Source organism: Solea senegalensis, linkage group LG17, assembly GCF_019176455.1.
Source record: "Solea senegalensis isolate Sse05_10M linkage group LG17, IFAPA_SoseM_1, whole genome shotgun sequence".
NCBI lineage: Eukaryota > Metazoa > Chordata > Actinopteri > Pleuronectiformes > Soleidae > Solea > Solea senegalensis.
Window position 1 is genome coordinate 8,082,303 of NC_058037.1, and position 27,762 is coordinate 8,110,064.

A 27,762-nucleotide genomic window follows, 5' to 3' on the forward strand; every position below is an offset into this window, starting at 1 on the left:
CAACTACAAACACAACAACGCAAAGCCCTTATTTCAATTTTTGTGCATGTGGTTTGGTGTGCATGTTTTGCCCCCAGGGATCAAATCAATTAAAAGCTAAAAGAATTGCTGACAAAGAGTCTTAATTAGTCCGATAAAACACAGGTTACTTCAGTGAACACTATTCACCAAGATGTCTCTGTGCCCTTGACACAAGCCTGTAAATCTCGGAGGTCCATCTATAGTACATGTGTTCTTCATAGAGCACATTAAGCGTGTTCTCGTTTCTACCTGAAGAAACTGTGATTCTCCACGCAGACTTTCCACAGCCGTTTGGCAGATCGATGGTTCTGCAGTTTGAATCCCACCGTGCTCTCAAACTGCTCCGTCTAGGAAAGAGAAAACAAAATTAAGACATCTTATCCGCTGTAAACGGTACAAAACGCTATGTGTATTTTGTTTTGTTAACAGTAGACAGATTGATGTCTGTTCTCATGCGCAGGACTGAGTAAATACTATCCACAGCCGATGTTTACTTTGCACATGTGTGTATGTCCAGGGGTACAAACCTCTCCTGGTCTGATCTTAATGTAGAAGTTGTTCCTCTTGTATGAAATCTTGAGTATTTTGGGCCAAGCGAAGCGATTTATCCGGAGTCTGTCTTTGTAAACCAGGAGTCCATTGGCACACACACCTAGCATGATGTCCACACCCTCAGAATCCTGCAGGAAGCAGATGAAAAATGCACACAAGAGATATTGATTGTGAAATTATTAACAAATCTCCATGTTACATTGATTGATTCCTTAAGTAGTCTGCTTAAGGTCAATAGTAACTCAATTACCACATGCATAAACACTGTCGTTAGGTACAGTAACAGAGCAGACTAGCTCACTCACAAAGCTTTTAAGTCCAAATCCATCTGGTGATGGTAAGGGTCTTATTGATTACAGTGGTGAATTAACACAAGAAACATTTGTTGGACTAATGGAAGAAGCAATACGCTGATAATGGACAGTTTTACTGGGACATGCACACATGTCACATGGCCTTGGCATGCTTTTAGCGAGCCATCGATCTCCGTGCTTGTGCTGAAACACTCCGTAGTTTTTTTTTTGGTTTGTTTTTTCAAACTATTTCTCACTCTAATTCTGTTGTTTCTGAGAACAAATAATGACTTTTCAATGATTGAAGCAAGACGAGTCTTAGTCACTCTGGAAGAGAGCGCCTCGGTTTGAAAGCTAATGCCAACCATCTGTTGTCGATGCTCCATTCATTCAACATTATATAACAAGGTTATTAAAGGGATGATGTAATAATGATGGTCGATTTTGACCCACTCTAAAACACTACTGGACATCATGGTCTGAATTTTTAGTGCATTCATTGATTCTGTAAAAACAACTTTTGCATTTACCTAAATAAACTACAATGTGTACATAGTGGGACCTGCTTTACTACGTTTTTGCTGCTGCTGAACCAATGACTCTTCATCATGCTGTTTACAGCATCATCCATTACACTCAGAAATCTTTGTATTTATTTATTCCAAGTTACTTGTTTCCCTAGTCCCAAGTTTTATTATTAATATTTCCCATTTATGTTTAATGTGTATGGACGTTTGTGCCTTTTTCAGTAAACCTTTTAACATGAGATTGTATCTCTGTAAAGTTATTTGTTCCAAAATGATCAGACCAAAATCACGTTCACCTTCGTCTTGTATGTTGTTGTTGTTTTTTTTTTTACTGCTGTGTCTATAATAATAATAAGCTCTACAATAAACCAGCTGATGCAATTAAATCAAATCAACCCAACCACCACACAACTATGATTGAGCAGGGGAAAAACTAATTTGTGTTTGTCCAAATGATTGCCTTTGGATCGCTGAACTATGAAAACTGACTGAAACAGGTCTGCTGTTTGAATTCCCACATCTTTGCTATGCCATGAAAAAAGATTTTCAACATTTGAAACACTGCCCTCCTCTTCTCCCCTGGCATTCTGTGTCTGTCGCAAACAAGTGGAGCATACCCTTAAAGGGGACTCACCATTTTCAATCTTTTAAAGGATCGGTCCCCATTTCACTCCCCCTCCCCCTTCCTTTGCCTCTTTTCCATGTCTTCAATCTCATTTCCTGTCTTTCTATTTAAGGACTCCTCCTTTTGCTCTCAAGCACATTTACCCATCTTTTCTGCCCATGTTACACAAAGACACAAAAACATGGAAAAATGCACGCTCTCTGCAGATGACCTGCTATCCCAGAGAGTGAGAGAGAGAGAGAGAGAGAGAGAGAGAGAGATTGAGAGACTTGCTGTGTAACCATGGCAATGATCCCCCCTTAATGTTTGTACAGCTGACACACATTCACACACGCAGATACAGTGACACCAACATGCAGACCCCCACATCTAAGAAACTCTGTTAATCTCCAGACACAGCAGAGCAGAGCAGAGGGGAGGGGAGGATTATTTGTACCTTAGCATGGTGCAGGTCTACTCCATACATGGACAGTTTCTTGGCATTTTCTAAAAACTGTGCGTCAGCCTGAGCTGGTGTCATTCCCCTAAACACATCAAAAGGAGAAATATTAAGAACAGTTAAGTCATCCATAATATGCAGATTACATAGTATGTGGGGAAAGATTAGTTACAGACATGCAGATTTGTTGTCTCCCAGTACTTAGGAGAAAATCACTGTGTCCTTGTTTACCTGTGAGACTTGTGGAGTTCAAGTATCTTCTCCTCCATCTCTTTGTTCTGACTGGGCGCGAAATTCAGCTGGCTCATGAAGTCCACAGGGCGAGGTTGATCGGGTTCATAGTCACCGAATTCTGCCTGCAGACCGATAAAAGACAAGTCAATTAGCCAATACGAAGATAAATCACGCAAACTGTACACTCAAGCTTTTAGGGTGCACAGGTTTGGGCACTTTACCTGCAATGTGTATGAACCCAGCAGAGCATGAGTGACGAACGAGCAAGGCAGCCGACCAGAAGCCACGTCTTCACGAAGCTGCAAACACAGCAGGTACCTACAAGAGCAAGAAAAGGGAAAAAGATTGATTTTGTAGATGAATGTTAGTCTAGTAGTCACAGCAAGAAAAACTGACCATGTCGCCAAACGGGTGGGTGCACTGGTATGTTGGAATAACCTGATGTCTAATCCTCACCATCAAATACCCAAACTCCATTGCATAACATGTACATTTGCAAGTTAGTGAACTGTCCAGTGGTTTTGCTGGTGAATGCATCATCCTGGCCACAAAGAATCCGAGGTCACTTAAGCAGGGCGAGCACTGCGGGCTTAAATCTCAGTCATCCAGTGAGAGTGTTTTCTCTTCAGTGGAGAAAAACAGAGTAGAGTATTTATGTGACCTAACACTGTGTTGGTCATTCGAAAAAAAAAATAATTGAGTGGGCTCTAGAGTGTCAAATATAGTCCTCAAGAGAGTAATACATTTTGAGGCAGAGGTACCCTTTTAATCACACAGCAGGACTGCATTATATGAGTTATCCTGGCCCTTTACACTCATCTTTAGCTGTAAAAGAAAATGAGTGGACTATGATCTGTCAAACAGATCACCACGAAGAAACTAAATTGGCTGTAATCAGTCCAATAAACCAATAAAGCATGAAGTTAAGCAATCTGGAGGAAGAATAAAAAAAATAAGTTGCTAAGTAGGAGATGTAATCACATTTTGGCAGGTAAAAAAACAGCATTTGATTTGTTGTATTGGACCTTTACAGGAATTACTACAAGTATAAAGGACTAATTATAATAATCAGCATAGGACAATGGTAGTGCTAACGTGCTTGTGTGTTATTGTGTCCTTATTTCGCCTTTAGCTACAACCATCAGAGAAGTTGTTCGCTCCATTAGACATTCACTTCGCCCTAAATGCGGTGTGCTTGGAGCATGCCTGCGTGTGGGTGTGCATATGTATAAACAGGCTCTGATAAAAAAAAGTGTAACCCACATGCCAACAACTGAACCAACTCCACAGACAAAGTGGCACACTGAGAAATAAACAGCAGGGGAAAAAAAGTGTGTCATATTTTAGCTCTGTGGCCAGTAGACACCACAAACAGGGTGACAAATAAGATTTCCATTCATCAGGTAACCAGAAACACTGCTCCATTTCAATGTCAAACAGTGTCACTGTGAATGTGGAAGTGGTTTCTTGACACTTTCAAACAACTGGGAAAGGTGACAATAACAAAAAATAAATACTGTGTTAAACTTCATGGTCTCTTTCCCCAAATGGCCATAAAAAAAGCAGACTTTAGTAAACAATGGTAACATCTCTGACGTGTGTGCATGCATGTGCATGTGTGTGTGTGTACCTGGTAATGTCCTCAGTGAGCAGTGAAGGGTCAGGAGGGTAGAACTTGACATTGAATGCAAACTGCCAGTTGTTACCTGCAGAAAGAAAGACCGTTAAACCCTTTCTCCTCTATTAACGTCCAAAATCTCATAACTGCCACTTATCAGAAACAAAAACATGTCCTTCAGCATCACCATCACTAACAGCTTCATGATAGCGTCTCATGGTTTCCTTTTGCTTTGGACTAATCTCATTTCAATCTCCGCTTGGTTCCAATTTCCTATTGTCATTACTGCAGGACGCCATATTGCCATGCGTTCCACCCCTTCCGATCTCCACCCAACAACCATACACACACATACGCACACACACGCACACACACACACACACACACTCACACACTCACTCACACACACTCACTCGATAAAACATGGAGATCACATCGTCTGGAAAATTCAATTGGGGGAGAAGCTGACGTCAAGTCACGACCATTTTCTCCCCCAAGGTCATGGACACATCCATGTGTACACATACTCACAAACATAAAACGTGCAAGTAGACACGCACCAATAAAACCACCCATACACAGGAGCACCCATCTCAGGGAGCAGGAATGATGTGCGGGGTAAAATATGTATTATTTCATCCAATGACGACATTTTGTTTCTGGATGTACACATAAAATAACACAACAAAGAATATCAAGTGCAGCGACTTCCTCTTTCACTCTGTGTGTGTCCGATGGTGAGTGAATATCGACGTACTGTATGTTAAGTGTAGACATGAGACATGTCTGGACGTGAGATTGAGTTTGCATGTCTTCTTGGCAGCGCTAAGTGTTCTGATTCTCTTGTGACCGTTATGTCTTTCTACACTACCACGGGCTACCCATCATTCTTCCTCACAACCTATAGATTATGTGTACAGAGAGACATTCAATTCGATAAGACACACCCTCTCACAAACATCCTGGTTAAAATAACTCCACTCCCTTTATATTTGCAGTTTCTATTCATCATTTCTTCACCTACTTGTATTCCTTTAAAAGTGTTTTCTTTCTAAATTGATTTAGACATAATGGATTTTATGCCATACAATGTTCCAGCACTGCTTGTGTAACAGTAGGTTAAAAATTACGATTTGAAATCCAGTCTAAATCCAGTTCAGATGTCTTTCGTTTTGTGTATGCCCGATAAAGCACACAAAAATCAGAACATGTGCCCTTTTAGTTCTCAATCCAGAATTGCGACTGGATTGGCTAAAAATGTATATAATGACACGCGTAGTATCAGATAGGTGAGACACCCTGGGGTTAGTTTGATTATGTGAAGAACGTGAGTGCTGCTGCTGCTGTTAAACATTAACAACAGCCACAGGTCCTGCAGAGGTCCACGGCCTGGACTAAGGGAGAAGCTTCAGCTTTGCTGCTCAGCCTCCAGTCAAATTAACCATGACATCAAGAGAGCAAAGAAATCTTGTTCCCATTATCTGGAACAGTGAAGTCTAAGAAGGAGCTCAGAAGAACCCCTGGAACTTTTACTTTCTCTGCTCGAGTCACACTTTGAGGATTGGCAGTTGCAGACCGTTTCCATGCATGATATGATCTCACTTAAGACAGCACACCTTTGAAAATCAAAATTCCCCGTCTCATTCTGACATCACACTCTGCAACTAATTGGGGTCAGTGTTCTTTCTTAATCCTCCACCACCCTTCTTCTCAAGTGTGCTCACATTTTCCCCCAACTTTTTAAATCACCTGATCAACACATTTTTCCTTCATCCGTCAAAAGATTGAGCATCGACTGAATGGAATCAAGGATTTGGAGAATCGTGACACTCATAGTATATATAAAAGATTTAACCACAGGAACTACCTGACCACTGAAAACACACACATGCACGCACAAGCACACCATGATTGCCATAGAAACAGCTTCAAAAGTGTGTGAAGGGGATTTAAAAATAGAGCTTAACAACATAAAGAACCATCAAATCTACAACCTCAAGGATACTTGATCTACGAGACTACCAATTTATTTAGCAGCGTATTTTTGTGCCTATAAAAAACTCCAATCTTACAGGTGATAAATGCTTTTTTTCCCTAATTGTCCACTGTATATAAAAGCAAGAGCAGCGGCTTGATGTTTCCATCATAATTCTCTCCCTCATAAAATCTTATGAGGGTCTATGTTTATCCAAGCCTACTATGTAGTGATGTAGAGTTGCGACAGCCAAGTGTACACGGATGGAAGTTCGGAGCAAAACAGTCGTACACTGGTGTGGTTTGTCCGTATATACACACACACACACACACACGGACGAAGGCCTCCAACTCACATGATCACAGGCACACATGATAGTGTAATCCTTTGCACTCTCCCTCTCAGTATAAACATTCAAACACACGGAGAAAAAAGGAACCCAGTGAACACTTGGAGCCAGACATACACCACTCATCCATGAACCACAGGCGCACACACAGCTACACAGCCACAAAAACACAGGCATGCACACTCACCACTACATTCTCTGATGTGCACAGATCCACACGGAGCCACACGCAGCCTCGCATCACAAGCTCACATGTACTAAATCTAAAATAAACTTTATGAGCCAAAATTATATGTTTTTTTTTCCTCTTAAACGTCTGAGCGAATTTTATACTATGTTTTAAAGTCGGTTTGACCTGTACTGTCAAGGAAGGAAATAAAAACCAAAATAAAAAAAGACAGTCAAGTTGTGGAACAAGAATCTGATTGCAATATATTATAATGTTGTTGATATGTGAGTTAAGAAAGGTTTAGCAGTAACCTCCCATGCTGAGGTCAATCCTCTGGTCAAAAAAACCCCGACTTCAACAGGTTTTAAAGAGTGGGAATGTGTCAACGATGCAAATTCTGACATCATTTCCAGGGCAACACTGTGACTCGTGTTCACTTTCCAGATGTTGGCATAGTTGCCATTAGTCTTTAGGGAACCTTACTTAGGCCTGCACTCAACAACAACAACAACAACAAGGGTGATCCAGGGGTAAAAGGAGGGAAGTACCAGAGATTTGCATATCCTTGTTTATGTAATAAACAAATGAATGAATAGAAATGGTCACCCCCAGTATTGTCTCTTTAATAACCAAACAAATACAATGGCAAACTGGAGAAACAATAATACTTTCAGTATGTATAATTCTTTCAGTTTCAATAAATATGCCACTTTTTCCAGTCTTACACATATGCTGTGTGCAAAAAAATAAAACAAAACATTGTAACCTTGCCCCACATTTATAAATCAACAACAGTTATAAAGAGATTGATGAATAATGAACACGGTGGTAGCCCTGTGCATGCTGCCATACTGCTGCTGTTGTTTGGTGTCAAATGTCTTTTGGTTTTGTTTGGCTTTATTGTGATGGAGCTTGTTTTTCCAGCAGTACGAGGATATGTGATCCGATTCATTCATTTAATATGTATTAATCTATTGTCTTTTGGTTATTATGTGCAACACCTTGCACAACATGGACGGATGGATGGATGAAAAACCAAGAGAGAGCGACTTCAACATAAAACTTACTGCGGATCTGCCTCTTGATTTCCTTCATGGGATCCAACCAGCTCTGTGAGTAGAGAGTAAACAGAAGATGAACACAGGACAGTCACAAAACTGCATGACACACTATCCAGATGTCTGCAGTTCACATAACTGACTTATTAGGCACACAGTATATCCTGTGTACGTGTGTGTGTACAGATACATACCGTCTGTTCATGGTTGTCCTTGTATGTCAGTCCAAAGTAATCTTTTTCCAGCAGATTAAGGTGCTCACACACCTTAAAGAATAAGAACTGGCCCTTAGCACGTTTCTGTGGAGTTGGAGACACAAAGATTAGAACTAGTACTGTCTGTGTACTCTCTGTGTTTCTTAGTATCTCAGCATCATTGATGCCAAAAAGTGGATTATACTGCTAAAAAACATGCAGTTTCAGCAGTTTGACTGCATAAACGCTTCTTACAACCAAGTAGTGGTGGTGCAAGATCACTTAGGGATACGTCATGCATTGGTAATTCCTCAGGGAGGCTACAGAAGTCACGCACTGGAAATGAAAAACTTACCGATTTGATTTTAACTGGAAAATACAATTAAAAGCTACTGCATACTGTAAATGTTTCCCGATCTCAAGTTCAAACAAAGCCAGAGAAATGTGCCAGCAAAAAAAGGAGTACATTTAAAAAGTCCTTTATGCATCATCTAGTGAGATGGATGTTTCTGTCGATAGCTCCCAATCAATGCATCTCTGTTCCTCCCGTTTCACTATAAATCTGCGTCTTTATTCTCTTGATCTTTTTTCTCCAGTCTCTCCATCTGTTTTTGGCCAACAAATTCCTTCATAACTCCCGATGGGACCCATGGCTGTAAAATCCTCCACACTCAACTATGACAATGACATTTAGCACACATCCATGCATGCATGCAGTGGCGTACATGCACATAAACACAGAATGTTGCCCTTTGGACAGAGAGAAGGTCAGACAGACAGAGAGAGAGGGTGGGGAAAAAAAAGTGAAGAAAAAAAAGGCAATAATTTAGTAATGCCCATTCCTTTTCTGTTAGCACAGCCTCAGTCTGGTGTACAGACAGTGAGAGTGGCGTTCCACAGACGGCGTGGTCAAAGTGGAAGAGAGGGGGATGAAAGAGGCCATTTTTCTTCTCGTCTGGGGACAGCTGAAAACATCTTGCACACACTCAGAGAGTCTGCATTCTGAACACCCATAGAATGTGACCTTTGGGGGGTTTAACTGACTGTGACAATGTGCTTCAGAGCAAGGCACTACCTCACGATAACTGTCTAATGTCTGCAGGACGTTGCAGTGATCTGAACTCATACAACACCGAGTTAAGAAAAGCTCAATTAAAACTACAATTTCCTCAATATATACCAAACTGTTGCAACTGCAACATTCAGAAAAGGTCACAGAAATACATGAATTAGGTGTGAAATCCTAAAATCTATAAAAAATAATAAATAATGTGACCATAAAAGAGCTACATGGATGAAGTGTGCCTGCTTTGTGTGTTGAACTCACAGTAACTGTGCCTCATATTTACAAGTACTATTTGACTGAGACCTAATGACTTCTATGAAACAGTGTTTTAAAGCGTGCGACACTGAAATCCCACTGAAAACAATGCCAATGAAATTTTTGGTAACTTTAAGACCATGTGACGCTGAGACTGTACTCATATGGCGAGCCTGACCAAGGTTTGCATTCAAGGTACTGCAAAACATAACACGTGAATTAAGTTATTACACTGGAATGTATTTGATGCCATCAAGGAATATATAGAACAGATGGAATAACATGGTCAGGTAGTCAGCACAGTGTGCGTGTGTGTGTATGTGTGTTGGAGTCAGGCTGGGCAAAAAAAGAAAATTCAATCTCTGGAATGCATTGTGCATCTCTCCCTCTCACGACCTAACTATGCCAGTGTGTGGAGGGAGGGAGGGTGGGATGGATGGATGGATGGATATGTGAGTGTGTGTCTCTGTGTGTGTGTGTGTGTGTATACTTTGGGACAATAGCAGTTAGTTGCAGTATCAGCGCGATCTGCTGAAAGACAAAGCAGATACTGTTCAAACAGCCATAGACACTCAGACGCATGCTGTGGGGCGTTGGCACACTGTAGATTAGGAAGTGGGTTTACCATGGTAAAGATGCCGGTTCAAATTCCCAGAGAAAATCTGCGCTTGGAGAAAGCTCCCTATGTATTCTAGAGCTGTAGTGTTTGAAGCAGACACCAGTGGATCTGTGTGGTGGCTATTCTGGGCAGTTTCCAAATGAATGTGTGGGAATGGTTAAATATGAGCAGTCTACTTTGGGAAACACAACCATTTCAACCACAAGAACCGCTAATAATGAGAAAAACACACATTGTCACAGAAACACAATGAGCAACAGTAATATATTATTGCATCGCTTGACCCAAAATGACTTAAATTCACTAACCACTAAAATAACCCTGAATCACACCCAGTGTGAGGGACAGATGATTTCATGAATATCAACACGTGTGCTTCTGTGTGTGTGTAGGGCATGTGGTTGTTGGAGGAGCAGATGCAGAACAGTAATCTGGTTGGACCCCCCCCCCATTAACTGCCAGGATTGTGTGTGTGGGTCACCTGACAAGTCCCTGCAGTAAGCATTTATCCCCTAAACCACGCCCCAACACTATGAGTGAGCGAGTGCTTCTGCAGTAGTCGTACTTAGAGTCAGAAAGTTAAATATCCACTGAAATGTAATCATATTAGCCATTATATCACTGGCATGCTGTCACTCGCGCGGCCTACTTAACTAGCCTAAGTACATAAGATAATGATCCGATTCATTCAGCGGTTAAAACCTCCGCCTTTCATAGAATTTCTTAGCGGCATGTATGTTTTATTTCAGCGTTCCGTGCATTAGGCTTCAGTCCTTGCAGGGTGTAGTAATACTGCAAGAATGCATGACTGAACATTTTTGTCCAATCACTATTTTTTTTCTCTTCTCTAATTTGACCAATCATCATAGTAGCACGGCCAAACATCGTGTAAGGCGATCACTGGGCCGTGTTTGGGTGGACCGCAAGATGAAGTCACTGGATGACACACGCACGCGTCTGACGTCCAAACATCTTGGAGGCACTGAGACTTTCACATGGTAACAATGATGCATTGGTTTGATCTCATGTGATCAGAACAGAGCTAAACTCTGAGCACTTGTTTTTCTTACATTAACAGATGTTTAGGAAATGTGGTGAGGCTGCTTTTACAATTGACAGCAGCACTGGCAGACAAAACAGTGTAACATTAGGCAACAACGAAGTTTAAAAACACTAAATTCTATTGTTAAATTATAATGTATGCTCCAGTGTCTTACCTCCACCTCACAGGAGAAGTCTGTCCCATCCAGTAGCGTCACATGGCATACCACCAGTTTCATCTTGGTCTTCCTCACCAGACGAAGGGGAGACTGGAAAATGGAGGTCTGGCCTTCTTCTCCTCCTCCTCCTCCTCCCTCCCCTTCACCTTGCACTTCTCCTTCCTGCTCCTTCTTCTCTTCCTCTACTCCTTGTCCCTCTGTTGTCTCTTTGGTCTCTTCAGGACTTTTCTCAACACTCTCATCCACCTTCTCTTCCTTGGCAGGCTGATGGGACGAGATGAAAAGCAATGTTAAACCACAGATGCTCACAGGGTCGTCCACTGTGCCCTTTTACGTAAAAAACTTCAGATTCTTCTGAAAAAAGTCAGCATTTGTTCATAAAATCTGTTTGTCTAGAGTAAACAAGAGAGATCGCTGCTTTCTCTACCAGTCTCCCTGTGTGATTTCCCATCTCTTGTGAATCTGCTCTTGCATCAGGCATTTTTATTTGACCTGGTAATAGTAATGTTGATGTCACTGGGTGGGCCCGCGTCGCTTAATGTGATTAGTGGTTGGAATAGTGTGTGTGTGTGTGTGTGTGTGTGTGTGTGTGTGTGTGTGTGTGTGAGGGAGCAATGTTCTGCAATGATCTCTCACCCTCCCCAGGCTGTGCAGCACTTTAAAAGATTCTGTTTGCACAGCTGTGAATCACCAAAGTGTCTTCAAAGAGTTTGAGAATTGTGAAAATATGTCAGAGGACAAAATTTGCTCCTGCAAAATACTTTTTATCACCTCATGTCTACTCCATGCAATCTTTAATGTAGGCTATGTGACAAATATCTGATGTTATTCAGGGTAATCAAAGAAACCATTTAGTTTCATAATCGGCGTTGATTATAAAAAATACGTTCAAGAGTGCACGTTTATGCACTCTTGAGCTCATAATATTGATAAAAGATAAAATCCAAAAACTTTGGTTTAGTTTAGTTTTTGATGACTTGCTTCATACTTGTATTGTTACACCAAATGCAAAGTGGAGAGGAAAGACATCAAGTCCTGTCCAATGTTTTATGTTTATTTAAAGTTAAGCTGTTTTGTGAATCATTGGTTATTAAATTCTTATATTAAATCAGACGGAGGAAAAACAAAAAGGAAATTGACCAAAAGTATTCCCCCAAAAACATCTGCATCATATACGAGCAATCGGCTGCACTGATTTCTAAAGATAAACCAAAGACAGAAGACACAAGAAAACCCATGTCCAAAAAAAAACATATCTGTCAACTGCTAAATTTCAAATATTTATATATGTCAGTCTGTGTGTGGACACAATAAGCCTGAGGGAGTCCTTCCGTCTATTTCACTTTTCCTTATGGAGAGCAGTTATAACAGTATGTAATCAGTACCTCAGTGTCTGTGCTGGCTTTGGAATGAGGTTTTTCTTCTTTTTCCTTCAATTGCTCCGACTTCACTGCCTCCTTCTCTGGCACTTCATCTGCGAGACCGTTCACTTCTGGGGCAGGCCCCTCCTCTTCCTGCTTCTCCACACTAATGGCTTCCTCTTTGAGTGCCGTGTCCTTGGTTGGAGAAGTCTTCAGAAGACAACGGAAGACAATATTGTGAAAACAGAGACATTACAAAGCGGACATACAGTCCTGTGCAACAGTCTTTGTCCACCATTAGATCTGTTGTTTGAGCAACACTATAATGAAACCAATAAACACTTTATAATGAAACCAATAAACACTTTACTGGGACACACCCAGAACATTTACAAATATTTTAGAAAAAGAAACCCCAGCTTCTACAGGTTTTAAGTGTCAAGTATTTAGTGTGATCTACTTCTATGACCCTGGCTCTCTTAAACCTAAAACGGAACTCTTTGTTGTGAAAAAGGTCTATTACGGCAGGTTTATTCAAGACATGCTTGAGCATTGTGCTAAAACAATTAATTAACAATGCTTTTTATTCAGTGATAATATCAGGGAGAATTTAGTGTACCTGACTTAGAGATTTCTGCTTTTTAAGCCATGTTGGCAGGAATTTAGATATTCCCTTTCCCTCCTTCTCTTTCTCTTTGCCCTTCTCCTCTCCCTCCGCGCTCGCTACTTCCCGGGTTTCTTCTGTTGCCTTCTCCGATTGGTCCGGCTGATCAGCCGACTCCTCTGCTTTCTCCTTCACCTCTGTCTCAGAGCCCACTTCTGTTGTCATGGTGACAGATCAACCTGCAGGGAGAGAAAAGGAAGGTGATGGAGAGGTGTTAGATTTAAAACAAATCAAATAGTATGGTTTAGGTATTATGGTTTTCATTTGTATATTCTGGGATACATCTTAAGGCTGAGAATGATACAAGTTGCCTTGGTTAAAAATGCCACTGATTTTTGCCAGCAGCATTACTTTTTTATGTCATGTAATGGTGATTTTATCCTGGCATATATTTTATAAATGAGCTACACATGGTCATGTTAAGCTTTGAGCGACATTAGTGTTCAGCCCAACAATGGACTGGCGCCCTGTCCAGGTTGTACCACGCCTTTTGTGCTATGTAAGCTGGGATTGGCTATTATGGTAGGTACCTTGTCACAAATGCAATAGAAAACCACAGTCCAATATTCGGCTGATATAAGAGAGCTGATATCCTGGCCCTTTGTCTCCCAGTAGTTAGCACATGAGCTCATAGCAGTTTGAAACATTAGCTTTTGGGTTGGGCCATCTCTTTTTACGCAAGAAGACAAAAACGCAAGAGATTTGGATGTCATTATGTCACACACACACACACGCTTCATCCGGGTCAACAGCTGGTTACAAGCAGTCGCACACTTCAGCGCACATAACTCGCAGAAGAGGGTGAATTGACTGAATTCTTAATGACTGAGTCAATGTTATTACCCCCGCAGCTGTGGTCAACACATACACACACATACACACACTCTTCAACCCAAATATCTTTGGCAGCTCTGTCCACGCACACCCAATCAAAGCAACAGACACCGTTATTCAGTGTGACACTAATCTGGTGATAACGCTAGATGACCATGACATTGGTCTTGAGGGCGTGTTGAGGCCAGGATTTGCAGTGTACCTGCATACACAGCCTGTTTCACTCTGGTGGGTGGGTGTGTGTGTTTGATTGTACCCAGCTCCAGGCTGAAGGTTAGGCATGATTCATACTCTATTAAGTCACTGTCCTGAATCTCTCTAATCCCATTTTCTCCATCACACACATACTATAGCGCTCTGCCCACCCCCTCCCTTCTATTATTCATTACATCAGATTTTTACTCCCAGACCGTTTTACTCTGACTTGCTCTTTTCTGCCATGCCACCTTCAATGAGAGGACACACACACATCCACAGAGTGCTCAGCACTGGATGTGTGTAGGGCGGGGGCCGGTGTAAAAATAGAACAGGTCTCCTTAGGCCTGATGGGCTGATGAGGTAGGGAGGGGAGGAGGAGAGATGCCCATAGAGAGGTGTGTATACTGTTGAGTGCAAATGTACAAGGGAAATAAATACTGCCGACTTATCTCTGTACGACGAGGGAATCCAAAGATATAGCACTGTAATTTTACTAAACCAATCAACATATTTTGGTTATGTGTAAAAGGAAACGATCTAAAAAAAAAAGTTGCTGAAGTAGTTGGTCATACAGGCCGACTGAATGTTACACAGTCAGGGTTTGTGTTGAGTGGAAGCAGTGCCTGGTTACTGTTGCAGAGCTGTTAGAAAAATCTTAAAATTGTGCATTGTGTGTGAGCGACGTGCATGTTCCTGTTCTGCAAGAACAAAAGCCTTGCTATGAGATATGCTGATGAACAAGCAAATATCCTTCAGGCGTTTGGAGAGATGTTTCAGGATATGAAAAGTAAACAAAGGAAACTGAACATAATGTATTATTTTAGCTGCTAAATGTGGAAACCTGAAAACCCACTCTACAAAAGCAATGAGCTGGGAAGCAACAAAGGGCTAAAGGCTTGAGACGACAAACATCCCTCTGGTTTAGTTCTACAAAACTGGCTGTATGTCACGAGGATTTTCTTCATCTTTGAGGAACTGTCTGCTGTTAGTTGTTCTTTAAAAAAAACAGACTCTTGCTAAGAAACGAGTGCCATCATCATTATCATCACTTCCATTTGACATCAGAGGACGCACCAAAGAGAAGCAGCTCCAGCCATCAAATTAGAGAGGTTAGTGTGATGCATGTGTTCAATAATTTAGTCCCCACAAAGGATGCTATTCAAGTGAAATTTTTGTGTATGTGTGTGTGTGTGTGTGTGAGAGAGAGAGAGAGACAGAAAGACAAAGACAGTGAGAGAGACAGAGAGAGTTGGCATCAGATTGTAGGTTTTTGCAAGATGTTTGTCATGGCCACTTAGGGCCTGCTTCAAACCAGCCCTCAACTGTTAAACACCAGGAACCTTGTTCTACCTCTCTTGAAACTTTTTAACTCTCTCTCTCCTCCTGACTTCTTCCTCTCTCTCTCCATCTCTTTCAGTTTTTCTCACCTACTTTCCAACACATGGGTGCCTCTGTCACCTTTTCCACTAAATCTCCTGCACTCCCCCCTCTCGCTCTATCCCTTTCTTCCAGGAACCCTTTCGTTCTCCTCCAATCACCCACTCACACTATGTCCCCCTGAAACCCCTCCCGTTTCCCTCTTCTTCCCACAGTCCATATAAACAATGGCGATGGCATCATAACAGCCTTCCCTCCTATATGTACACACAGTGATGCATTATATACACAGGGAATGTTTTATGGCAGTAAAACCAGGAAAAACAGTCAAGCGTTCCTGTAACTCGGCTCCATCATGTACAATTTATCTAAAAGGCAAGCGTGCACTATTCAAGTGTTTTTGCATTATTCAAAATCCTCCTAGTATAAGATACTAATCTTATAATTATCTGAAAGCATACATATATGATACTTGAGACTTGGTTTAGTAGTTTATTCAGTAGGCAGTAAAGTTTTAAAAATTTTGTTCGAGTTAACTGATCTATTCTCTTTTCAGTCAGTGCTTTTAAATGACATCAGAGAAAAGGGAATCATTATGTTAGTCTGACAGAAACCGGACAAAATCCAGTCAAAAACACACCCAGATAATGTGATTGGGAGTCAGATGACTACTGCATGTAGTTGGACCCCTGCTGGTCTGGCAGCTCTCCTCATGCACCACAGTTTCCACCCTTACCAACACCAGGAAATAATAGAGGAGGCCAGTTCACAAAAGAAGACGACAACCGCGACAAAAACGTGGTGAAATTCAAGCCAGGGAATGGCACTCGTCATGCTAAAAACTAGCCAAACCAGTATAAATCTGCATAATGCTAACAAACTGAAAGGGGGCGTGGCGCCACCTGGCGTAGGAGGGGGCAGACATACTTCAGTCAATAAGTCAATTGCCCCCCAGTCCATATATACTGAGACAATCACTGTAGTCCTCCTGGATGACATAATCACATAATTGTATATGGACATGAACTGAATGTCAGTCTCAGTGTTAGACAAGCACAAATGACCTTGATCTTTACACCCTACGACTATTTAACCACCTGCTCTCTCCAACAGTCTACAGGTTAGACTTGACCTTATGCATAAAATGAATGGATAAATGAATCATCATGGACAAGACCAACAGCCTTACCTATTGTTGTCTGTATTTCTTTCTCTCCTGTAACTCCTTTCCTTGTCACCTCCTGATTTCTTAATTTCTTTTGGCTCTTCGATCTCTCTCTGCCTATGTCTCTCCGTTCATGTTGTCTTCCGTCACCTTTACATTCCCACCTCCAAGAAAATGCCTGTCCTACAAACTGTCATTGCCATTTTCTCCTCTCTGTCATCTCTCCTGCCTCCCTCAGTGCTCCATTTCACCCCCGAGAGACGATCGCTGACAGAAATGAGGGCAGAAAACCAGAGAGAACAGAGAGGAGTAGGGATGGGAGGTGGAGCTGGTGAGGAAGAATTAGAAAAGAGCAAGATGAGAGAGACAGGGAAGTGGAACGTGGATGGTTGATGAAGAAGAGAGAGAAAGATGGAAAGTCCCAACTACTGTGCCATATTACAAATGGACACAAATTATAAGGATGGAGACCACACTTCAGCTGTTCCCTCCATCCTCCTCACAGAACAGAGTGCAGGGTTAACTGTTCTTGCGACATATTCGTTTCAGTCAGTCAACAATCTGTTACTTCATTCCTTCTGAATATTGATCAGAAACAGACTTTTTCCATCTAATACTTTTTTAAAACATTTTTTAATAACACATCTCTTCAAGTTCGGACTGCAACACGAGTCTTGTTTACTTGTTTCAATCCATTGGTACTGTTGATAAAACATTTCACAGTCTTTTGAACAGTGACATTAATATAAACTTAAGCCGTCTTAATTCCCCATATGAGAGACCATATTCTTATTTGCATATTTAGAGTGTGGATGTTTTTACCCCATGCACACCGCAGCTGCACCAGTCGAGCAAAAACACACACACACACACACGACAGCTACTCCACTTACAACTTTATTGCTGTCTGACTGGGTTTTAGGGGTTGTTGTCATAGCAACATTTGCATGACGTGGTCTGTGGCCAAGAGATAAAATTTTATGAGAGAGACAGACACGGGATAGAGAGCAAAAGTCAACAGAGAAAGAGAAGGGATAGATCCAAATTTCTGACATCAGTGTTTTTGTTTATTTACTTCAAGCAGATATGACAACATTTAATACAATAAAAACAACCCCGCCCATCTCACTCTAGAGGGGGTACAGAAGGGAGGAACGTGTCTCTGTGGAAATGACTTCCATGGACTACAATAAATCCCAATGGAGACAAGAGATTGCCCCAGCAAAAATAGAGATTAGTGGACATGGATGTGACAATAGAAATTATGACTCTGTCTAAATCCATTCCAAACCACATCAGATATTATGTGGTGGACCTACAGGAACTGCAGCAGCTACTTTTCACTCTCTCCATCATGCACCACACCCAACAGATCTGCAACTCCATAACTACAGTCAACTCAGTAACTGTGTTTGCTGCATGCACAGAGAATTTATTCAAATTAATTCTGCATATATGACAAACTACTCCAGTTATGGCTCCTTAGCACTATCCATTCAAGCATCCTTCAATTCAAGAGAAAAGAAACACCTTTAGCCACATCAGAAGTACTAAATGGACCAATAGATTAACTTTTCACAGAGAGCACAATAAAAAAATAAGATGCAAACAATATTCCTGAAACCAAGTTAACCAGCCTGGGTGTTTAAGGTGTAAACATGTTGGCATAATAACACATTATACACTGTATTTGGAGTGTGCATGGGTAACGTGGTGTGGATCCACCTACAGTGTATATTTACACAAATGTGCAATCCAAGCTTTGCACTAGGAGTGGCACTTCATTGCAACAAGTGACTAAGAGATGACACAGTTTCTGACACTGTGATCCTGATTACACTGTGATCCTGATTACACTGTGTTCAATTTTGCTTTTCTCACTTTAAGATGAGAGAAATTCACATCATATACATATATAATCTGGAGAGTGGGGACCTGATATGCAAGATGAACGATTTTAAATCTGACCTTGCGTCATAGACCAGTGCACCACTATACATTGTCTGGTTCAGACCTTTGGACCCCACTGTACTGTATATAAAGGACATCAGCGATGTGAATTGTGATTAATACAAGACTGTGTGATTTAAGGTGTGCTACAGTATATGCATTTTTAAATATATTTTTCAAATGATGTAAAAATTACCATTACCTCTGATATCACAAATCATAACGCAATCACAATGCCTGTCAAAAATAATAATCAATAAGATACTTATTCAAAATAATTCAGCCCTACACTGGAACATCCAAAATCTTCATGCAGCAAGCCAATGGCTTTAGAGAATATTCCAACAGCTAACAGTGAGCCCTAGTTTGGTTTTGAAATAACTGTGCACACACACAGGGGGTAGAATCCTAATCTGTGCTGTCCTCTTGTACCATTTGTCCATCTGTCACACCATGAGAGCTGCACACATACACACACTTCAAAACACATGAAAGCACAAAAATACTCCAAATGTTTACATACATGTACTCTTATAATCCCTGATGAACACCCTAGCTATGGATTTGTCTTTCCAATTACACACGGTCACACACAAATACTAAAACACGAGTGGTGTGAAAATTCCCAACATGTCTGTTGCTCTACACTGCACTCTGACACTGAGGATTACGCAAAGGATAATCCCTGTGTACGTTTGTGTGCGTCTGTCCGCATGTAGATCCATTTACCACTTCATCCAACTCTCTGGATAAGTCCACACTCATCTTATTTTATTTTCAGAACGCATCACTTTCTCTATGCTTCTGACCGGTGTCCACAAAACACAAACAGCACCCTTCGGAAATACTTTTTGTTTACTCGGATACAAATCTTTCGGATGAGGAGCAACACAGAGATCTTTTTTAGCTTAAAGCAGTGTTTTAAAATGAACAGTGAGCCTTTGTCTCTGCTTCTACTTACAATCTATGTGTGACAACAAAATCTCACTGCCTTACCTCCCAGTGTCCCCTCGTTGCCTTAGACTTGAGCTTAGCAAATGAAAGGTCATCTTATAAGTGAGGCTTAGGTGACCAACACTTTATCATTACTGCTGTTACTGTGTTATTACTGTCAGCGTGTAACTGCTGGTGTCAGCTGCAAACTCTTACTCTTAAACGACAAGAGATGCTCTTCCAGTTAACTTCTCAGGACTGTAAAACATTCCAAGAATGTTGTCAACTATACTACGCATTTGCTGATATTCATGGATATTATCTAATTTATAATTGACGGTGGACATACCACCGTCAAAGAGGAAAATAGAGAAAGGTTGTCAGACACCCCCCCTCCCTGACATGCAAGAATAACGGGTCAGCTCAAAACTACTATTGTGAACTGCTAAACTCCTCTATTCAACGATTAAAGCAGTCAGGCGCAAGTGGCCAGTTCGTGTGAACTTGCAGGCGAGTGCTGGTCGGTCACACGAGTGAACATAAGCAGAGGTGTGTGTGTGTGAGTGAAGGAGTGAAAAAGACAAAATGGAGTGGAGGGAGAAAGCATGCACTAACTGCAGTGTGTGAGTGCAAAGACAAGAAAGACAGTGAAACCACTAGTGAAACTGCACAGCTCTCTCTCTCTCTGGTAGAGGTGGGTGTGGTGTTACTATGGCAACATATATCCCATAGAAGGCGGTAGCAACAGGTGTTTTGTGCTCATTGCAGCGGTCTTGATGCAGAGCAAGTGAACATATCCTGTGGTACAAAGCTTACCGTCGATGAGTGGATCATTATTTTTCCATTAGAACACACTGAACGCGTTACAATCCATTATCCACTCTGCCCAAATATGGTGATCACACACAGTGACGCACCAACTCAACTCATCGAAGCACTACCTCCTTACCTCTTCACTCTTAGCACTTATTCTGAAGCAGCACATCACCAAGTCACATCCACCTGACGACTACCCTTAACCTTTAAATCTAAAATTAGGCATTCCCCTCACGCAGACCACGAGATGTCCTCATTTTCACAGCGTTACTCTGTTTTCTCAGTTACTGTGAGAATACGCTCTCTTTAAACCTACACACACAGACTCTCACATCATTATCTGAAAAATGTTGCACTGCCCAGCTCTACTTGAGGAGGTCTTTGACATGAGCAGACGAGTTATTTAGGGACCCAATATCAGTTCATCCCAGACCACAGACCTCTAACCTCTGGCCAGAAAACAGGAAGTGTAGCACAGGGCATCTACTCCCACCGCACAAGTTATTTTCCCATCCCTCCATCTTTTCATTGTAGTCACATGTGTCTAAGTATTTGTCTCTTTCATTACAAACCTGTCACTATAGAAACATCTGTTCCATCGTACTCTCTGAACAGCGTTGTTCCGAGTGATCGTCGGGAAAAGTGATGATCACGAGTAGGTTCTATGTTGGCAGGACAACCAAGTAAACAGAGAAATGAAGTCTGGCCTCTTCTACTCACCGGCCTTTGTTTGACTAACCTCTGTAACTTAATCGGTTTTCTTATAAAAGGTTTCTTTATTCAGTCTTTGTGAAAGGCTCTCACATTTTTTTGGTCCACACTGTGGGAAGAACAAAGCTTCAGACTCAGGGAAATCAATAATATGAAGCCTTGTGAGTGTATAACATATTTACAGTTGTATAAAAAAAAGTCACCTTGGCTGTGTCCAAATTGTAAATGAATTGCTTTTTAGAACGGCAGCATACTTTATTAATGCTAAATAAAAATGACGGTGGCGTCAAAATGTTCATACAAAAAAATGGTGTACAGTAACACATTCACAACTTTTCATAATAGTCAGTGAAATCCTGATCTGTCAGTGTCTGAAATCTTAGTAGTTTCCAAGTCCATTGCCATGTTATACAATGTCTATAGTACATAACATTGTGATTCAGAGGTGCATCTGGCCACGCTCTTTGACTGGTGTCCTGTCCCCAGAGTCCACTTAACTGCCCCATTAACAATAAACACACAGATACATAGAGGTCCTTAGTCTGAACATGCAGGCACACACCCATCTAAGTTTCAATAAAAAAACAGAAACAACTGTGACAAACTAAAAATGACAGGGATGAAAACTAACGAGTATACATGAGTAAATACTGTGTTTTTATTTAATTCATCATAGTACTTATCCAGGAATAAATCATTTTTGAGCTCCAGCTTATCACTCCCTGATCAGTGGGCGATACGAGGGAATGATGCTGCTCTGTCTGTCTGAATCTCCCTCTAACACACACACACACACAGAGTTCACTGGGTCCTTTACACACTGTCCAACATGTTTTACAAACTTCAGAGCCTCTGAAAAGCGCCTAATGAGAGCAAGCTCGCAAAGTTGTCAACCTTCTTGCCCTAGACACTCCTCTCACTTCCTTTTCCTCCCCCTCTACTCCAATGTCTCTCTTCTCTTACACGTGATCCTATTGGACTTTTTGGACAGACTGAATGACTGAACAAATTAATCAACAATGGGTCAACACATAATGAATAATTTAAATGAATTGTTGTGTTAATAGACGGGTGAGTGAATCCATCAATCATGCGATGGAAGAATTGGTTACGCAATTGATATGCAACTTATAAAAAAGACAACATGGAAAATATGTATGCTGATTTTAAATTTACACTAATTTAAAAAAATAAGTTGAGGATATTTGACTGAACGTGACAATTAAAACGACTTTTGCAAGATAAAATTGTTTCCTTGTTGCCTTTTTCACAGCTTTTCTTGGTAAAACAGATTTTAAACCACCATATTCCTTTGTTGAGGCAAACCTAGATGCACCCTTTAAAAGATGAGGGCTCTGCCCTCTTCTCTTCAGCCTCTCTGTGAGAATGTGACCCTGTGCTGATTAATCTGTTTTTAACTATGTTTGGCCTCCTGCCAAAGCCACAGGCCCACTCTCTCTCCCCCTCTGGTTTTATTCCATCGCTTCTTTCAGAGCTGGACACTTGCTGGGGACCTGGGGTGAAAGCAGTTAGTGCCCTCTTTGAAGTAAAATGTTACCATTCTCCTCTAATAAATCCTCTCATTTAACAATAAGTCTCCATTCTTGGCGCAACAATTAAAATGCACAGTCAAACTCCATTATATTTACCTCTGTTACACTTATTGGCTCAACACAACGAAGAGAACACTCAGTACATTTCCATGTAGAGTGTGTCCACCTGCTTCAGTGATTTTGACCAGTATCAGACCAGAGTATTACTAATGTAAACATGCTGACTATAATCTTAATGATGACTATTTAGCCACCAACCATCAAAATCCTCAACATCTCTATCTTTTCACTCCACTCCCTTCCTTCCCTCACTCTGCCCTCTCAGAAATGAGCTCAGCGATGCATTTCAGTTTCCATTCATCCATCCTCTGATCTTCTGTGTGTGTGAATCTGAATGATGTGGTGCCCGTTGGCCTTAGGCAGCCCTGAATGTGACAAGTTAATACACGGCAGTCACAGCTGATTATGGCACACCAGAATATGTCTACTTTGATAATTGTTGAGATTGTCCCAATGTCACCACAATAGAAGACATGAAAGCCACGGACTGTGCTTTAAGCAAGAAGCAAACACATGCATAGACTGAAACAAGACAAAGAAAACTCAATGAATTTGATTTGTGACTTTGTGCATCAGACGGAGGATTGATTTTTGTCTTGTACTTTCTACTTTTCAAAAAACACGGTCACCACGAGTCATTTAACCTGCTATGGAACAGTAGGGCTATCTATGTGTGTCTGAGCTGATGTGACATGTTTGGGTCCTGTTGAACGCACAAGGTCGGAATGAGAACACACACACACACACACACACACAGGGATGTTCCCATTCCCAGTCTTTCTGAATGATTAAGCAATATCTGTGTCGCTCTCATTCAGTCTCTCCTTCACTTGTACTCACTTGTACCTCTCCATTAATTTTTGTTTTTCACCCGTTCTTAACTATACAACACTCCAGATAAACTGTTAATTATAATGTTTAGCATCTTACACTTAGACAATGTTGTGTTTATGTTTCTCCAGTTTTAATTAACAGTGCTCTACAACACAAAGATCAAAGACTAGGTAGAGGTAACCAACTGAAACAACATTCAAAAACATACACTGACAGATCCCTTATTAATGGATATGATGACAGCAATATTAAGGGGGAAAATCATGATCACATTCTAGCAAACCAAGAGTTAGCTCCAGCTACATTTAATGAGCAGATTCTCCCACCAGAACAACCAATTAAGTCCTCTCATTAGTGGGTTTGACAGAGCTGCCACTGTTCCACACACCCCCAGGAGTCTGAGAATGAACATGATCAGCTATACACACACAGGGGAGTCCTGACAGGAAAAGCGCACAACAGTGACATACTATACATGATTACTCCTGACTTTCACAAGATTTCAGAACCATGAATCCATATACAGTAACAAAAATAATCAAATGCATATTATGTAGTCCATTTACTAGACAGGAACTTGTAAGACAATACAATAGCCTTTGTGAAGCATGTTCAATTGCTGCCGAGACTTCACAAGAATTGTTAAATCCACACTACTTTTTTTTGGTGCGTAATCCATACTGTTGTACTCCACTTCATTTTATTTTGCATCCTGCAGCTTAATAACTCTCACATATCCCATTTTTTGCCTCTTCATCTTTTCACCTAAATTTTACAAATTCGACCTTTAAAGCTAAATAATTTACATTGTTTCAATAATTTCTTACTCTGATGATTTGTCACAGTCTGTGGTCAACATATGGAAGGTCAAAATACAACACACACACACACACACACACACACACACACACACACACACACACACACACACACACACACACACACACACACACACACACAGGAAACATCTACGTACACCACACAGGAAAGTGTGCTGTACGTTGGCCATGTGTGAGACACACCCTATGCCAATAATCCTAGCAAACAATAAAAATGATAAGGAAAGGAAAATCAATGCTAATATAACATTGCACCACCATTGCACATGACACCGTGTCTGCCCTCGTTACCTTCTCATAATGGAGAAAAGACAGGAAGGCCTGCAGAGGCACCAAATCTAAGCTACACTGATTAATGTGACTGAGCACTGGGCCACACAGACACATAATTATAGGACGATTTATAAGAGCGCGGTCAATAAATACATGCTGACATAATTGCATGGTGAGGTACTGTAATATTATTCTGCCTGTGTCAGTGACAGTAAAGCAGCAGATTTTAAGAGGCACCTTTAATAATGTACTTCAGGGAGCCAGGTTTGATTTATCAAAGAGAGACAAATCTACAAGTAACAAACTGGCTGACTGTGTCAACATTGATTCGATGCATTAATCAATATGTTTTTCAATTCCCACTGACTGTGCACATGTCAGCACACTCTCAGCTCAGTCCAGAGTGGCTGGATAGTTTGCTGACCTGTCTGCCTATCTGTCTGTGAAATACACAATGCCTTGCCTTCTGTCAAAGTATGACCTTCTATGAGTTGATCTGGGAAACACACACATGTCAAGGACTGCATGTGCATACAGTCATGTCAGCAGACAAGTGGCATTGAAAGGTTCATGAGAAAGTATGATATTTGAACAGGAATAGGAATGTAGCCTGGGGAGACCGATCAAAAATGAAGCAGAAATGACTGCAGCAATGTACCATATACGGTCAAATCAGCAGCAAGTCAAATGATCATGTGTGCTGCTCATAAAGTGAAAATCGTCATCTGATTCTAATTGAAATATTAACTTGTTGCTTAATAGAGCGTTTTGTGTGTGGTGGTCAAACCCAGAGCACATTTACCACATCATCTCTGACAGTCAGTGGTTGATAAGAGTGATGACCTCATTGTTTAAGAACAAACTCCGTTCTCCCTTTATTTGAATGAGCGTCACGTTATCTCAGCCCATGTTTTACTTTATCACCACCACAACAACAGAGTAAATCATTTAAATTCATGATGTGTACATTAGAATTCTTACTAGACAATTGAATTTAGAAACAATTAATGAACAGTGTCCAGGCCCAACCAATGTAGAAAAGTTTTTTTGGGTGGGCGTGACTTTTATGTATGGTTTAAGAATGATGATTTAAAAAAAGAAAATTATTAGACTGCTGAAGTGTATGTGGATTTAAATGCATGCACCGTATGCATTTGTGTATTTATTCCTATAAGTGTGCATTACTTTATTTATTTATTTGTTTTATAGCATATATTAGGGATGAGCCAATGCAATTTCACAGCCGATACAATCCAAAAGTCCTATATATCTACTATATATCATTTACCATGAACAGAAAATGTAAATCAGCAACAGTTTTTAGGTGAGTCATGCTGTGGGCTTTTTATTTTTACACAGCTGGAGAATCATGTCTTTGAAGTAGGTTGAAATGGCACAAATGTGTCATTCTCTGAATGCTCTGAATGCTGGTCATTGTTTAAAAAGGTCGAATATGACTGTATTGGACTGATATCTGTATCGGTACATGCTCTACTTGTATATCGGTATCTGCTGGGAAAAAGTGGCATCCCTAGCATATATGATATGTTAGTTTTTTTAATGCTGTCAACAACTTTCCAAAAAAATGATAAATAGCATTTCAAAGTTTCATAAGTTGCTTCATTAGACAGATAGAATTGTATTGATTGGGACATTTTGTGAGTTAAAGCAGCATAATATAAAACACACTGAAGAATGTATAAATATAAGAACATATCTATCAGAATAGTATTAAATTAAAGTACAATACTCCATACATATAGAAAAGGAGGTTAAAAGGAGATCACATAATACAACTTGAAAGAATGTACAAGGACATACTCTACAGGTAAATACGGTTCTGGATGAAAAACTGTAAAGGCAGTAAACAGCGTGTTCTCGTTCAGCTACTGATACAGCGGAAGGTTAAGGTAATGAACACAAACGCACCTCAACAGCAGATAAAACACTTTAAATCCAACATTGTTGTGTTTGTTCTCAGCACCGTGATGCGTTCACCCACGAAACCACTGCTAGTTTACTTTGGCAATGAATTGTCCCGCAGAGACAACGAAAAAACGGAGACGGATGTTTGAACAGCGTGACGACTGCATTAGCATGGCTGGAACAAACTACCGTTAATGTGACTAACGTGACAGCACAATTCACCTACAACAGGAAATACGACCACGACCAACAGCGTAAAACTGCGGACTACTCATTTATAAAACCACGCGTGTTTCAACACAAGCTAGCCCTTTCCACGCTGAAATTATCCACGTAAAACACACCCGCGTGGGATACAGTGGGACATGAGAGGAGTTGAGGTGATGATGATAATATGGGAGAAGATAGGCGCCATGAAAGAAAGGTAAGGGGGGAGTAACGGGGATTTCACCAGGAAAGCTCTACGTTAGATTATCCGTTTCAGGTGTCGTTATGGTTTTTCGGTGCAGGTTTACCACCCACCGCTAAAAAAACTCACTGCATTTGACGCTAAATATCGAAAGCGTTGAAGCAGCGGCAATCGCTGATGTATAAATCACGTGATTTAAAACGGGGAGAATTTTAATTACCTGTTGCAATTCCCAGCGATGCGTATTAGAGGAACGTTTCCAATCTGTGTCCACTTGCTGTGTTCCCCTCCAAAAATAATAATGTTCGCCTCACTGTTTCAGCCTCCAAAATCCACAGCTTCTGTCCTCACACACAGACAATCTGGCCAGTAGGTTCAAAGCAGACGTGTCCATCATCCTTAAGACCCGCCCATACAGTGAAAAAACATCTTTTCGGCGTCTCTCATTGGCTCATAAGGATTACTGTATTAGATGCTAACATCTGATTGGTCGACAGGGCTGTCCATTCGCGTTGGAGGGATTTTTGACGCAGACGTAAAAGTGGTGGCGTGGCGGAGCAGCTCCCTCTAGAGGTTAGATTTGGTTACTGCAAAATGTTGACGCTTGTTCATTTGTCATCTGGTTTATGCTGGCCAGAATTTTTT

At 41.0% G+C, this 27,762-nt stretch overlaps 1 protein-coding gene across 18 annotated transcripts in view; it reads right to left on the reverse strand.

The window, feature by feature from the left end:
• epb41l2 (erythrocyte membrane protein band 4.1 like 2) overlaps window positions 1-27,500 on the reverse strand; it is a 45,319-nt gene extending 17,819 nt beyond the window's left edge. For 13 of the 18 annotated variants that reach the window (XM_044048758.1, XM_044048756.1, XM_044048755.1 and 10 more), the window contains exons 1-12: window positions 27,338-27,496; window positions 13,195-13,418; window positions 12,600-12,785; window positions 11,212-11,478; window positions 8,055-8,159; window positions 7,870-7,912; window positions 4,322-4,397; window positions 2,913-3,009; window positions 2,689-2,813; window positions 2,455-2,542; window positions 549-701; window positions 271-368 (exon numbers count right to left, since the gene is read on the reverse strand). In XM_044048758.1, the coding sequence (XP_043904693.1) occupies window positions 271-368; window positions 549-701; window positions 2,455-2,542; window positions 2,689-2,813; window positions 2,913-3,009; window positions 4,322-4,397; window positions 7,870-7,912; window positions 8,055-8,159; window positions 11,212-11,478; window positions 12,600-12,785; window positions 13,195-13,404 (1,448 nt within the window). In that variant the 5' untranslated portion in view covers window positions 13,405-13,418; window positions 27,338-27,496. Of the gene's footprint in view, window positions 1-270; window positions 369-548; window positions 702-2,454; window positions 2,543-2,688; window positions 2,814-2,912; window positions 3,010-4,321; window positions 4,398-7,869; window positions 7,913-8,054; window positions 8,160-11,211; window positions 11,479-12,599; window positions 12,786-13,194; window positions 13,419-16,837; window positions 17,096-26,711; window positions 26,796-27,337 lie in introns of those variants that run through there. The other 5 variants (XM_044048760.1, XM_044048759.1, XM_044048744.1 and 2 more) reach the window with 4 other exon arrangements.
• Between the last annotated feature and the right edge of the window lie 262 nt (window positions 27,501-27,762).